Source organism: Pagrus major, chromosome 6 (genome assembly GCF_040436345.1).
Source record: "Pagrus major chromosome 6, Pma_NU_1.0".
NCBI lineage: Eukaryota > Metazoa > Chordata > Actinopteri > Spariformes > Sparidae > Pagrus > Pagrus major.
The window spans coordinates 28,355,092-28,371,234 of NC_133220.1; the positions used below are offsets into that span (position 1 = coordinate 28,355,092).

General features: G+C 42.1%; 1 protein-coding gene across 3 annotated transcripts; it reads left to right on the forward strand.

The window, feature by feature from the left end:
* The first annotated feature begins 2,186 nt into the window (after positions 1-2,186).
* On the forward strand, positions 2,187-14,054 carry LOC140998287 (bone morphogenetic protein 7-like). Of its 3 annotated transcripts, none has more exons than XM_073468521.1 (7): positions 2,187-2,583; positions 8,467-8,656; positions 12,063-12,211; positions 12,507-12,713; positions 13,527-13,600; positions 13,700-13,810; positions 13,905-14,054. In XM_073468521.1, the coding sequence occupies exons 1-7, from the start codon at positions 2,187-2,189 to the stop codon at positions 14,052-14,054; spliced, it is 1,278 nt and encodes a 425-aa protein (XP_073324622.1). The 3 variants fall into 3 exon arrangements, with proteins under 3 accessions (XP_073324622.1, XP_073324624.1, XP_073324625.1); XM_073468523.1 differs by having other exon boundaries at positions 2,214-2,583; positions 8,467-8,664; positions 12,068-12,211; XM_073468524.1 differs by lacking the exon at positions 13,700-13,810 and having other exon boundaries at positions 2,214-2,583.
* Positions 14,055-16,143: the final 2,089 nt, after the last annotated feature.

Consider the following 16,143-nt stretch of genomic DNA (forward strand, 5'->3'; position numbering starts at 1 on the left):
ATGTATTGCATTTCCAACACACATAGATTTTGCTTGCATGGAACATAAAAGAAAATTAAAAATGAAGCCAGTTATGTGCAAAGGGAAACTGTGCCAAAGTGCATCGTCCTCACGTTCCCTGTGGGTAATAAAAAACTTGGTTCAGATGATGGCCACCTGTAGAGGGAGCCTGAAGACAAAATTGAAATAAGGCTGATCAACAGTTAGGTGAGGTGTATATGATTAGGATCTATTGTAGTGCAAAGTCAATTTTACAGCACAACAGATCCTAATATATGGACACACTTCCCAGTGCATCATATTCATCCGAGGCATGCAGTCAAACACGATAACACTCAGTGTGGTTGTAGCTCCATTGGGAGATGTAGGCTATAATGAATGATTGAATGCGTCTGTATAAATTAAGCAAATGAGTAGAATACGGTGCATGAATTAAATCATGAGAAGCTGTACATCCCTGAGGCTGAAAGTGTCAGCAGCTGAGCTCATAATGGTACTGCTGCGACACAGCATAAAAACCTCCTTCCGTTTTTAACGAGTGGGATGATGATGACTGTCACTTGCAGGACCTGTTGGCATGCATCCACTCTGCTGAAGAGTCCTTGAGCAAAATAGATTTGTACAGTCTTAAATTGTTAGTATTATGGCAGTAGTGAGGTTTACAAATGTTTGTAGTGGATACAGAGGACTCTTGTTGTTTATATGAGTTAGCATGAGCCATGTAAAGTGACCTCTGCTGGGAAAAGAACATCTTAAGTGAAGTGAGTGATGTATGTTGCTCATGGAAATGTGGTTTTTCTGTGGTTTCAGGTCATATATGGATTGTTTCCGATGGCCCCCTATATACACAGGCAGAGGCTGAGAAACAGAAGAGCACATTAGTAAAAGGTCATTTTGGTTTGTGGTTATGACACATTCACTTCCTACTTGACTTTAAAGGTCTGATCCTGTCCTCAAACCAGAGTGAAGCACATGTATAATCTGTACCTCAGAGCTGGATTCTTGTTTTGTCATTCATCGCCAACCCCCCACCCCCATCAACTCTCTATCAAAGTGGAGCCCTTTGCACATTGTTGTAGTAATTCATTGGGTCTATTGGCATGTCTCTTCATGTGCCTGTGCTGCTGCTGATCACTCAAGGCCTTCAACGATTAGGGTGGGCCTGAGTTTATTGTTGGAGTTCAAAGGTGTGTGCGTTGATGAGGGGATTAGGGGATTTTCCCTCTGCACCTTTAGATTGATCTTTTAGCAGCGTTGGACTGTCTCCATGTGCACAGAGGCAATAAATCTAAACTGTTGGTAACACTTTAGAATAACCATCAGTAATAAATGTTGAATTTAAACTCAATTAAAATTTAGTTTATAGTTATTTCACTGTGAACTAACAATCAGATGCTTTATAAACTATTTTTGAAGCAGTTGTAAAGATTTATAAACATCAGCTGCAACTTTGTGATGTTTATAGATGAGCTACACAGTATTTAATAAAAATTTACAAATTATTATAAACATCAGTTGTAACTCAACAATAAACAATTGCTTTATTAATGTTTTATAAAGCATTTCATTGTTTGTTGACAGTCACATAACTATCAACTAAAGTCTGATAAGTTACAAACGTACTCATTGGATCTACTGATGGTTATTATAAAGGGCTACCAAAATGGCAGGGATTTGAAAACAAGTACTCATGGCCTGTTGAGAACCCAGAGAGCGACCACTGCTTCCATAAAGAACAAGAAGAGACCGTCAGAGAGAAGATGTGCTAATCAGAATCCACCTTCATCAGTGACCAAACAAACATGTCCAAACAAAGCACGCAGTGATGTGGGCACTTTGGTTTGAGAGGTCCACACCCCGCCTATCTTATTACCAAGACAGAGCAGTGCACTTCATGATAGGACACTCATTTACTTGTCATTGACTCACCCCCACACTCTCCAAATCTTTCCAGACTTGGTTTATCCCACACTGAACCCCTCCTGCCCCTCCCCTGACACAGCGCCTCAATAAAATCCATTCCCAAGCTACTATCCAGAGGAGCGCACAGCTTTATCACACCAAGACAATGCACAGCTAAGGATGATGAGTGAATGATATTCTGAGTTGATAGAGGATAGTGTGTTTAGGAGAACTCTGTACGCACATTTCGACTAGTTACATCCGCGCGTAAACTTTGCGTAAAAATGGTGACAAGCGCCTTGGAGACGATAATGATCCTCCTGTCGTGGGGTTACTGCGTGCTGTCCACACAGATCGCCTTCTCCAACTTCTCCATGGACAACGACGTGCGCTCCAGCTTCATCCAGCGGCGGCTGCGGAGCCAAGAGCGCAGGGAGATGCAGCGGGAGATCCTCTCCATCCTCGGGCTGCCGCACCGCCCGCGGCCGCACGTTTACACCAAACACAACGCCGCCCCGATGTTCATGCTGGACCTGTACAACACCATCTCTACAGACCCGGAGCCGCCCGGATACTCTTACTACAAGCCCGATTTGCCTAACCAGATGTCCCCCATGGTGACCCCGCAGGAGAGCCGCTTCCTGGACGACGCAGACATGGTGATGAGTTTTGTCAATCTCGGTAAGTTTATGTTTATTTATTTACTTTATAATAAAAAGTTATAACATAATGTTTCTATATTGTGTTAGATACACTGAGAGAGTGTATGGAGATATAAGTGTATATATATAAGTTCCACTACTACCAGTATCCATTAAGTATGGTAATACTTAATGGATAAGTATTACTAAATGTGCTTATTTTACTGTGGTAATGTTTCCAATAAGAACGATCTTTAACAAATGTTATTTCTTAATTGAATAGTCTTTGAAAAATCCTAAAATCACTGACTACTTAGCTAACATGTTGTTCAGGGAAAGTTTAATCTCTGTTGTCTGGTTGAATAAACGTAACAATCCAGCACAAGAGTGCATTAGTTAAGTGTGTGTGAAAGCCAGTGTCTCTGACATAGTGGCTTATGGGTCACTTTCCTCACTTGAAATCCAGCATTATGCATTCCGAGCTGTAAATGTTATGACAACATGCCTGTATCCGATTACCCCAGGATCCCTTCAAAAGCTCCGCGGGGAGAGGCTTTAGCATGGCTTTGTTTCACATGACCAGGAATTGAACGGGTATTTCTAAACCCCCAGGAAGTGAGAGACGAGTTGACCGAGCTCAAGACACAAACTGCATCTAAACACGCTGTCGTAATCTCTGTTAGTGCAGGTGCTTGTGTGTGTGTGTGTGTGTGTGTGTGTGTGCTGCATTTATTTGTCTGTAAGGAGGCGTTAATCACAGGGGTCACAGGTTGGAGTTGGGGCTCACTCCGACATTATTGAATTTATAAAAAGGAAAATCCTGCCTTTGTTTCCCTTGGAGATCCTACAGCGGCTCTGATATCACTATGGTGAAGCAGCAGACGGCACGGTGCCTGTGGCTCTTATCCGGATGTGGTTACATCCAAAACCAGCCCATGTCTTGTCTCTATGCCCCCCGGTCCTGCCTCGGGGCCAGTGTGAAAAGACAGATGAAGTTGGTTCATCTGGGATACGTCTACAAGAAGCCTTTAACCTTCCTGTTTGTTTGTTTGTATGTTATTGAGATTGAGTCTTTTAATGAAGACCATTTCGAGTTATTTTTCAATCACATTTTCAATGTACACTGTTAATTTAAAAAGCTGGCTTTTACTTTAAAAAGAAGGCAGGAAACGGATAACCTCAGAATTACCAAGAAAAGTAGACAATTAAATTCAAGTTGTGCAAGATAGAAAGTTAGAACAACTTTGGGTTATTATTAGTCTACTTTACTTTGTATTTTTGAGGATAATCGGTTTCCTCGATGTTTTGAAGTAAAGTCACTTTGATTTTACAGTGTAGTTAATACAAAACATTTGGAGACTATAAAAAACACAAAAACATAACATTTTATGTCATCAGTCGTAGACTTTTAGATGACAGTCTTTAGCTAATGAGATCTGGAAACTCATAGCATATTTATGTGGTTCCACATCTGAAGAGTTTGATTATAAAGAGGAAGGAGGGTTAAAAAAAGGACACAATGAGAGCTTATTATTTCCCTCTCAGGCCCACCGCGGCCTCCTGTGCTGATGATTGGCAGAGTTTTTAGCTGGGGCTCCCACATTGTGCCGGAGTTGACTCTGTCCTGGTGGTCCCAGGATGATCGCTTCAAGACAGAACTGGATTATGGTATTTCCCGTCCAGAGACCACAGCTTCCAGTGTGAGGGAGAGCTGCTGCAGACCCTCCTCCCAGTGTACCCAGGTATATCCTGCAGGTGGACAGGGCTAAGAATAAAGATATTATTACAGATAAATTAGCCTCGTTTGACGTTTATTTAATTTGCTGGAAAGCATTTAAGAGCATGTGTAGTCATATTGTCTCCACACACATACACTAAATCACACGCGCCACACATGCTGATACATGTACGCGGCTGCATATGTTTGTGTGTCAGAATGCCAAACCACAGGTCGTACTTCAGAATCACTTGTTATCATGCAACATTACACAACTGCGCTGCACATTTGTAGTTTCTCTTGTGCATTTGTTTATAAAGAAAGAGATTGATTGCAGTGAAGAGGCCTGACTTAAAAACTCAATCTAATCTGTTGTAGCTGTTCTCTGCCCTGCTGCTCGTCACGTTGACCGGCTTGTTGACCGAAATCTTTGCCTGGTGACGAGCACACATGCATTCAGTATGGGACCACAACACACCTGCAGAGCATGAGAAAAGGCTTAATGACCGAAAATGTCACTGGCTTTCATTAGAATAGAAAGAGCGCAAAATGTTCCCCTAACAGTTGGAGGTATGAGAAGAACAGAGGGTGTATTGTGTTTTTGAGAACAAGCAGGGAGAAATGTGTTTGTCCTGCTAAGCTGATCTGGAGGAAGCATAAGGAGATCATACTAAGAATTTCTTTTGCCAGAAAATCCCATTAACGTTCTCATTACTTATTCATCCAAGTACAAAATAATTATTTTTTGGTTCGAAGCTCAAATTGTAATTGCATTCTCCTAAAGAGAAGCTTGAAGCCATCTTTTGGCTTTTGGCAAATCCTGTACAGAATAACTCACTCTGTCATCAGAAAGCAGACATGCTGACATTCTGCAGCAGATTTCTGCACATGTGCAACATGCGTTAGTAAAAGCCTTTTTGATGGTTCTAATAATCTGTAAGGAAATGGCTTAAGCAACTTGTCAACACATGCAGACTTTCATGGATTTGAAAGGGAAGAACGTTTTCACTTGAGTAATAGATTTATAGCTTTAATGAATGATGATTAATGATTCATTTTCATTCAGAAATTTGCCTCAAGGGGGTCCATACAGCATATGACAGCTCCTGTCCTCAGAGCCAGTAAGAAAATGCCCCCCCAAAAAAACTCTTTAAAGGACAAGTGCACCCCGAAATAAAAATTCAGCCACTATCTACTCACCCCCATACCGCTGGAAATTCAGGTTAAGTTTGGTAGTCCACAAAACATTCACAGCAAAACAGTGTTGCAGCATTCACCTAAACACCTGAAGTAGATGGGGACTTGTTTTAAAATATAAAAAAACAACAACTAATAAAACCAATAAAATGGCTCTGTACAGCTCTACTTGCGTAATCCAAGTCTCTGAAAGCCACAAGATCCCGAATTGATGTGAAAAGACGCCATTTACGCCCTCGATGTGCCGACGAGCTTGTGCGCCCACTTCAGACACTGTGTGTTCTAGAGCTTTTAGCTTAGCAACCACAGTGATTACAACATCTTTTCAAATCAATTTGGGATCTTGGGGCTTCCAGAGACTTGGATTACACTGGACAAACTGTACGGAGCCATTTTATATTTTATTTTCCTGTAGTTTGTTTTCTGTTTCAAAGACTACTTCAGTTATTTATGAGAATGCTGCAACGTCGATACAGCATTCTCTGGAAAGCTCCAGAAATGTTTTATGGACTAAAAAACTTGACCTGACTTTCCATTGACATGAGGGCGAGTAGATAATCACTGAAATTACATTTTTGGGTGAACTTCCTTTAACACGTGAAACCTCAGTTAAAGCAACAGAGGAGGGATGCCTCTCACAGGACGGACAACATAAAATAAATGTCACACGTCCAGAAAAGAAGAACAGACGCACATAGTTTGACATAAATAATGTCTGAAGTAGTGATTTTTATCCAAAAAGGTCACATTTTTCATTGTTTTGTTTTTGTGCACATGTTGTGCTGCCACCCATGCTGATTTGTAAAAAAACACTTACTATAATATTGCAATAGGTTAATGATAGCTCCGCGGCTGTGTGGCCCTGCAGTGTGAGGAGTAATCTGAAGTGTTGAAATGCCTCCCAGAGGGAAGTTTGCATATCTGAGGTCTGATCTCTGCAGCTAATGGTCCCTAACGTAAACACACCAAGTCCTTACAAGCAATTATTGCTTTCATAAAAACACCCCTCGTTCCCTTCCAGCGTTTAATTGCGGTCAAACAAATGACTCGCAGGGCTCAGAATGCACTGCTCCTAACGACAAACGGCTTGTGTGTGTTTTTGTGCTGTTACAAATGTTTTTAGAAGGCTGTGACTCAGTGTGTGTGTGTGTGTGTGTGTGTGTGTTCTTTCATGCAAAAAGAGCGCTGGGAGGCTGTATGTATGGTCGCCTGTTAGCTGAAACAATAGCGGACCATCAGCAGGGATCGCAGGGTGATGTCATGCTGATGATGTCATGGTGTAGGCCAGTGGGCAGGATGTGTTTTAGGTGGCTAATCGCTGCTCCGCTCTGCACACCTTCACCAGAGACCTCCAGCGCTCTTTCCAAGGACAAACACATTGACTAACGCTGTAAAAACACAACACTGGAAAGCTTCAGGAAGCTTTAGGGTCTTTCTGACCACTGTTCCCCTGGAAAGTCTGAGTGCTGGAGAGCTTCAGCTGGCTCAGGGCGGGTCGGAAAGCCCACAGTGCCATCAGCTGCTTTACTTCACCCTCTGCAATCAGAATGAAATCACTGGATGGTGATACATGGCAAAATGATCAGGGAGGTGCGGGTGGCGCAGACTCTGGTAGTTAATTCGCATGAATTTGTGTGTCTCTCTATACTTTATGTGAGTGTGTTTATAAAAGCACACTGGCTGCTGTGGTTTTCCGGGCAGTGCCTTAACGGGCCTTTTCTTGTGGTCAGCACATGTGTGCAATTTAAACAGGGAGCCAAACTGAGACCCGAGTGTGTTTTTTCTCCCCCACATTGGCACGTATGGCAGACTCGACTCAAGTGATGTTTAGATCAATCACTTGACTCGTGGAGGCAGGATTTTTCCTATTTCTGACACAGTGCTTCCGAGTTGTGGGGAGCGTGACACACATCAGAGAGTCGTTTGATTCAGCAACAGTTTTGACAGATATGCGACCGCTGACTGGTTTACCATCTGATTGTGCTCACAGTGGTTTGGCTTTTCCGCATATGTACAAACTTTCCCTTTGAGGGTCAGAAGTATTATTTCACTGTGTAGACAACAATAAACCATATATCATAGTGGTACCAGGGCCGGGCAGTAAATCAGTATGATATCGTGATAGTGTTTTCTTTTCCTGGGTTTAAATGCTGCATTACAGTAAAGTGATGTAATTTTCTGAACTTCACATGTTGTTCTGCTTGTTCTAATACTTGCCTTGATCAGCTTAGTCATTATATTCACATTACTGATGATTATTTATCAAAAATCTCATGATAATATCAGTAGTCATTCCTACAATATTGATGTAATATCGATATCATGGTATTCATTGAAGAATAATGATTGATATATGATATCCATTTTATCAGTGTTTTCGAGATGTCAAAACCATGAGATATAACTTAAAATGTTTTAATATTATTTTAAAGGTCCTGTATTATGCTCATTTTTAGGTTAATATTTTTATTTTGGGTGCCTACTAGAAAATGTTTATATACTTTAACGTTAAAAAACACATTATTTTTCTGTCCAACAGTCCATTTCTGCAGCACCTCTATTCACTCTCTGTCTGAACGCTCCGTTTTAGTGTCGTGTCTCTCTGAGACCTCCCTCCTGAAAAGCCCATTCTCCTCTCATTGGTCAGCTCTCACAGGCCTGAGCAGGCACCGCCCACCGTGTTTTCATCAGCTCTGCAGGTGGTTTTGTAACCTTGGCAGCGCCGGGGCCATGGCTCAGGATAGTGACTGTATAGTTGTAATTTCACAACGTTACAGAAGTCCTGACAGCTCGTTTAAAGGCACTGTTTCTGAGTACAGGCATTTTGACACTTTCACAGTATTTATATAGAAGCTAGGCCTGCTTTCTCACTTTGGTTAGTACGGGACCTTGAAGGCCATGTTGTGCAGCCCTACATGATCTGGTGGATTTTGATAAAGCACATCAAAAAATCGACCAAATCAAACCTCATCACCTCCACCCTCCTCTCTCTTTGTGCATTCTTTACAGTTGATCAGGATCAGGACCTTCTGTATCAGCAGCACAGAAGGGAATTTCGATTTGACCTTTCCCGTATCCCAGAGGGAGAGGCCGTCACAGCAGCAGAGTTTAGGATTTATAAAGAGTTCATCCAGGAACGCAACGAGAACAAGACTTTCAGAGTCAGCGTCTATCAGGTCCTGCAGGAGCCTCCGAACAGGTATGAGTGTTTTCTTTCCAGCTCCACATGTCAAAGTTTACAGGAATTTTACAGACTCTTTGCTGGTTTTACTGTTGTCTAATCTTTTGCTCTGCGTCAATCTCCTCCATGATGTTTAGCATATATGGGTTTGTTCACTCAAACTGCAAATGAAAGATGTATTCCTTCATATAGCTCTAGTTGTTTTTGTTTTAATTTTTCCAGGGATTCAGGGTATTTTTTCTGCTTTGTGCCACCACCCTGATACAGTGGAGATGAATGTGATTTAATCCTGAAAAGTGACATTTCGAGCTGAATGCCAAAGTTACCATGCTAACATTCTCAAACTTACAAAGCTCTACAGGGGGGAAATGAATGGCTTCTATCTTCTATAGACTACAGGGCAGCTTCTTCCCTCAGGCTGTGAGACTCTTTGATTCATACTGTCAACAACCCTGTTTCAGTAAAATTACCATTAAATAAACCTATACCTTTACCTTTTTTTAACCTTTAAAAAAACACAAATTTTCACCTCATGGTGGCACAAAGGAAACGTCAGGAGATTCCTGAAGTCATAGGGATTCATCATGTGGGAACCATGTGTGTCTGTTTAAAATTTGCTGCCAATGGATACGTGAAAACTTTGACTAGCTAGAAGTGAGGAATCATAAAAGTGATTACAGCTCATCCTGAGGGGGACACAAATGTCTGCACCAAGTTTCATGGCAAAAAGTCAACCTCATTAGAGGATCATTAGACTCCATTGTCTACAAAAACATTTGTTTGGAAAATGTCACATTTCTTTCAGTACTGTGAGCACCAACAATGAAATCCCATTCACCTTCACAGACAGATGTTTCAAAACCCAGAATAATAAAAGCAAATCTATCTGCATGACTAGAGAGCTAATTAGTTCTATATACATTGAAAGCAATCTCAAGGGATCTTCAAGCCTTCATGGTTGCTGGTTTCATCGCTACATATGATTATCCTCTTACGATGGGGACATAGTACGAGTAGTGTGGTTGAGTTTAAACACCATGTCATGCTACTGTGTGTTTTAGTGAAAGCTGGTTGTTAACCATCTGTAAGTGCACACAGATCTGTGTGCTTTGGTAGTGTCTGTCTACATTCCCCCACAGGTTATTTCTGCCGATGTTCGTGTCAGCACCGCCGCTGTTTACACAGACATTAGTGTCAATTACAGAAACACAGTGGTTCCCTCCAGAGCAAGTTTACTCTCACAGAGTCAGAACAGGACAGTCCCCAGAAGACCTGCATTTATAACACGCAGCTCAAACCACAAATAACACTCTCAACCCTCAAGACGTCACTTTACTCTCTCGCACAGGTAGTTATCCCTCCATGTTTCTGTCTGTCTGCCTGTCTGCAGCTCTGTTTTCTCTGTCAGGCTGCCAGCTGCTGTGTTACGCTCACACTGTTTCCTTGTGTCAAACCACATCTGAAATGGCATAATTAGACTCCACACACCCCCTTCTTCCTCACAAATCAAAGTTCTACCACCCACATTATGAAAACTCTCAACCCCATTAACCTGCTTGGCTCTGCCTGCCTGCCTTGGAGACATAAGTGAGCCGTAGGAATCATGTGCAGGCAGTAGATTTAAGTCTTTCATTGGTGACAGCGGGGCTGACGACGGTGTTAAGGGCAACACCATTGTCATTCACAGACACACAAAGGCCGATCCACACAGACGAGTAGGCGGCAGGAGTAAAGACAGACGTCTGCCTGAGGGTCTGAAAGTCAGCCTGTAAACAAAGCTATTGTCTGAGAAGTCTGCCCTCAAGACAGCACATATCAATACAGTTTTCCTTTGATAACGGCTGCTCGTTGTAGGTGGATACATGCAGAGGCCGTACGAAGTCTCCTAAGTTTTGAAAATGCCTGATTTGAACTGTTTTCAAAGTTAGGAATGTGCTTGAATTTTAATACGCTCCTTGAAAAATGCTTGATTTTAAACATGATCTGTTGTTTCATCTCCACAATCACTCCTGTCAACCAAATATTTATGATGTTGAAATGATCACGTTGTCATATTTGTTTGTCTCGTGGCATCTCACACCAGACTTACCCTAACCCAGCGTTAAATAATCAAAACATACAAGTTAAAGGTGCAATATGTAAGAATTAAACACGTGTTAAATTCATACTCCCAACAAATAGGAGCAACATATCGCCAGAGTAACCGCTAACTGCTGCTAATTGGATTCTGTTTATACATCCATGGCTGTAGCCATTGTAATCTTGTTAGCTCAGTTAGCCATACAGCTAGCCTGACGACTGGGGGAGTGTTGGCATTTACGCCGCTAGCTCATGAGCTTCAGGAGAAAGAGGTTTTAAGGCCTGGGGCTAGCTGGTTAGCATGCTAACATCAATAGATATCAATGCAACACAATACAGAGTCTTCTTTGACATAACTTCATAACTGTTATTTTATCACATTCTGTTAACATATTTTGTTTTGTTATGTTTTAAACTTAAATTCTTACGTATTGGCCCTTTAATATGTTTATATCCACATCTGATAAACAATGTACTGTAGCCCCCCCCCCCCCCCCCCCCCCTTTAAAAAAAACAGTTGAACAGTTTTAGGTGACACAGCGTTATTTATTAAAACTTAAAGTTATCATGTTTCCTATTTGGTTTCTTCAGCCACAGACGCCAACACTGCAACATTAATAATTATTTTTCTTATTTTTTGCTCTCAGTCAGGTCTTCAGCAAATGAAACACATGCTCAGTTGGACTGAGGTCAGGTGTCTGACTTGGCTAATCAACAACATTCCTGTGTTAGGCCATAAAACCTCTGGGTTTCCTTTAATGTGTTATTCTCCTGCAGCATTTGGGGGGAATATGTATAAAACGAGTTCTGTATCCTACTCATGGATGTACACCTTCAAACTCAAGCACTTTAACCTCAATTGTTTCATTTCGAATCCAATGTGCCGCTGTACTTATCCAAAACAACATAAAACATGTTGTCCTAATACTTTCTAAATGCATTGTAGCTGTTACTGGACCACACAAGACGTTTAGAATTTTTCACTCTGTTAAATACTCATTTTATATCATTTGCACGACAGCTAACCATTTTGGTAAGCAGACCACATGCTTCTAGATTGTTTTCATACACTCGCTTTCTATTCATTTCAGGAATGAAAATCCATCTGAAGGAACGTAAAAACAAGAGATTAGTAACAAATCACAGTGGATGTTTCATCACTGTGGGTTTCTGTCAAATTGATGTGTTCATTTCAGTCTTTAAAGTTGCATCCAAGGAACATTTGGAATATTTCAGTCTGCAGCCAAACAAGGATACTCCACTGAAAACCTGACACTCAGTTTGACATCCAGTGCTTTTAGCCTTGAGACGCCTTGAATTCACTTACAAACTATCCTCTCCTCAGTGAAGTGGAGCTCTTGCTGTTGGACCAGCGAGAAGTGTGGGCGGCTGAGGAAGGCTGGCTGGCCTTTGACCTGACAGCAACCAGTAACCTCTGGCTGGTCGACCCTGAGCAGAACCTTGGCCTGCACCTGGTCCTGGAGGACAGCCACGGTCAGTCACTATCATGCATACAGTGACATGGAAAGGGATTCATAACAGCAAGAATACCATCTTTGTCTGGAGTTGTGATTTAATGCCCTTTAAATCATGTGGTTAAAAGGACCACCACATATTTAGTGAATGTGTGTAGAGGGTTCTTACAGAGGACAATTTATGATTGTGGTCGTTGCGGTCATATTAGGATGAACAAATGACTGTTTAGTAGAGACTTGGATGTCTGTTCTTGCCATCTGCTGCGGTTGGTTGAAACTCTCAATAGTTTTGTTCCCCCTGTCTCCCTCTGTAGGCCAGAGGAGGAACCCCAGACTGGCGGGGCTGGTGATAGGCAGTGGACCTCAGGATAAGCAGCCCTTCATGGTTGCCTTCTTCAGAGCCAATGAGGTGCGCTTCCGCAGCATTCGCTCTGCCCATGGCAACAAGGGGCGCCAGTCCAACCGCTCTAAACCCCAGAGGACTGTCCAAGATGCACTGAAGGCAGTGGAGGCTGCAACAGGTGCCTAAACCCTACAAATCTCACCATAGACTGATGTTTTTTTATGACTTTGACCAACTGGACTTTAAAGGGACACGTCAACCCAAAATCTATTTTTCGCCTATGACCTGTAAGGCTTTTTATCCATCTAGATGGTTTTGGTGAGCGTTTTGGAGTTATCAGCCATAGAGATGTCTACCTTATCTTGAATATAATGGCACTAGGTGGCACTCTAGGCACACTTGTGGTGCTCCATGCCCTAAAAAAAAAAGGAAAAATAAACATTTTTAAAACTCAGCAGCAATGTATCGTTACAAAAATCATGACACAGGTAATTGTATCAGCTCGCAGAAGAAGAGTGTGCATCTAGTCATTGATGAGAGACTCATGCTCGTGACAGTGTGTGATACTCCCTCCTCAGCTAACTATGTCAGCTTAGTCAGCTAGTCTCCTGTCCTTCTGTCCTTCTGGCTGGTGTAGTTCGGTAGAGAGAAAATAGATCCTAAATGAAACTGATCACAACAAGGTCTGTGGATTATCTTGAGTAACCGGGTCATGATTTCTGGACACAGACACTGCTGCTTATACAGTTTTTCAAATGTATTTTTTCGGCACTTTAAGCACCACAACTTGATCACTATCTAGTTCTCTTACATTAAAGAGTAGTCAAACATCTCTATGGCGGATATCTCCAAAACTTGGCAACCCACACTCAAACAATCAAGATGGACAAATAACGCTACAGTTATGAGGACAAATATGTATTTTTGATTTTTGGATGAACTGTTCCTTTAAGAATTGTGTATACTCACATTTGCATGTTTTTAATTTCAGGTAACCTTGGCCTGTCCAAAGAGGGATGTAAAAAGCATGAGCTGTATGTCAGTTTCAGAGATTTGGGATGGCAGGTAAATATCAGAAGTTTCATTCGATCTCATCTTGATATAAGTATTTATTTACAAAAGTGCCAGTAAACTGACATCTGCCTGTTGTTCCACTCTGATCAGGACTGGATCATAGCACCAGAGGGTTACGCAGCGTACTACTGTGAGGGAGAGTGCGCCTTCCCCCTCAACTCCTACATGAATGCCACCAATCACGCTATTGTGCAAACTCTGGTAAGCCCCACACAGCCCCTGACGACACACACTTTAACTACGACCTCCTCCACTTTCTGTAAGGACTGATTTATGTTTCTTCTTCTAACCACAGGTGCACTTTATCAACCCGGAGACGGTGCCAAAGCCCTGCTGTGCCCCCACCCAGCTCCATGGCATCTCTGTGCTCTACTTTGACGACAGCTCCAACGTCATCCTCAAGAAGTATCGCAACATGGTGGTCAGAGCCTGCGGCTGCCATTGACTGTTCGTAATCCCTCTTGTGAGCTCCGCAAATCTGGTGGGACCCTAAGACAGGCGGAGGAATCAGAGACAAGAGATGATCGAGTGGCTGGTCACCAGGGAGCTCCTGCCACAGAAGACAAGCTTTAATCTGATGTTCTGTTCTCATGACCGGCAGCTGAGCCTCCCATGCAATATCTGCCACTACCACAAATCAATTACGACTATTGGTCACAGAGAGAGAGGTTGAACAAAAGAGTTTCTTTTGTTTTCCTGAGTGTGACGAGAAAAATTGCACTAAAAGGACTCTGAGCACTGTGAAGTTACTCCAGAGATTTAAACAAAACATTCAGTGTCAGAAACAGAACGTAAATACGTATCTATCTGCATTTAAGCTTTAGACCATTAGGCATCAGAATATAAAATATTGCCCAGGTGGAAAAGTGAATTTGGTAACTGATTTCACAGCTCATAAAACTTTAAATCTCCATCCTCCTGTTGAACCACTGCAACTTGTGTTTTGGAACAGCCGGAGGAACATAAGTCCTGATGAGAAGAAAAGAAATCTTCTCCGGCTTACTTCACTGGCGTTTAACTGGTCATCCAGGCAGCCATTTGGATCCCATCAGGTGTAAGACATCTGGCAGCTTGTGCGTGTGCTGGAGCTCAGTGAAGAATGACAGCTGAGACTGTTAATAACAGTGTGTGGAACTGAAAGGCCTGGTGCAGACATATATTACCAGGCCTGTGACAGGCATACAGTCTGCAAGATGTCTGTGATTGATCTCCATGAGGCGGACATCAGGGTGTGCACCGTCGCCCTGACTGCAGCTGCCTTCTGGTGTCAGACCAGAGCTGCAGGTGGGAAAAGGGAAGCTGTAATTTTATTTTGTCAGATTTAAGAAGTCGAATAAATGGAAACTATCAAACAAGAAACAGGTGTTTTTTTTAGTTTTTTTTGACCTCATTTGACCTTGACAATTTCCCATACAGTGGCATTCATGTTTTGTCATGTTTTGTGAGCGATTAATGGGTTGTGGAGAAAAAAATATGCAGAAAATTTTTCACATGACATTTATTTAACAGTGAGAAAGAACCCAATCTGTTTGTACAGCACCTTCTTTGCCCTGACTGTGATAGCTGATTTTGTCCTAATGCGAACTGTGGAAATCACATCGCAGTGTGGGCATGTGGCGCTGTGCACAGATTGTGCTTTTACTGTACTTTGAAATAGCACGAGCATCTCCACTCTTAACAAAAGGGACAGACATTTAAAAAGGAGCGTCAGTACAAAAGCAGAGCAGCTATATACCGGAACAACCACGCAGATACAGGCATTCACGCTGACCGAGAAGCTGGGCGCTTCCAACATAGCATGTTACAACACAGCCCACGCTGTTAAAGACACAGATTATATGCATCGGTCACCTTAAATAGAAAATAGAGGTAGAAGCGTAAAACATATCCTACCGAGAGAAAGTGGTGTTGATTGTCAGTGTGAAAATTTACTCTCAAACGCACGACTGTTCCATCAGAAAAGTTACTGTCAATGAAATCTATCGTTCATCATCATAAAGAAGTCTTACATAATATTAGGAGGAAGAGAGATAAACGATATGATAAGCAGTGAAAAAACCTGAGGGTGTATTTTTCTGTGCTTCTCAGGGAACGTGGGCTGATTTTGTCAGAAACGCTAAAAATAATATGAATGCTCAAACTGTTCAAACCCAAACTGAAAATATTCTCTGAACCTAAAAGACCTTCCTTATCAGCTCCCTGATGTGCACTTTGGTTCTCTCACATGAATAAGATCATAATTATGTGTTATGATAGATTCTGATCAGCCACACAGAAAAATGTCATTTTTAATTCAAGTCAGTGTTTGATCCCTGACGTACCTCAACATATATGCTAATGCAGGTTTACCTCTAGGGGCTCCTGAGAGTCATTCTTTAGCTTTTACTCCTTGGAAACAATTAAAAGGTCAAACACAGAAATATGATTCAGGAGGTAGAAAGACAGTATAGGCTGAATATAGCAGAGCTTAAAAGAGACTGACTTGCTTCCTGACCCTCCTCACTACATGCAGTTAGTCCCTGGACCTCTCAGCT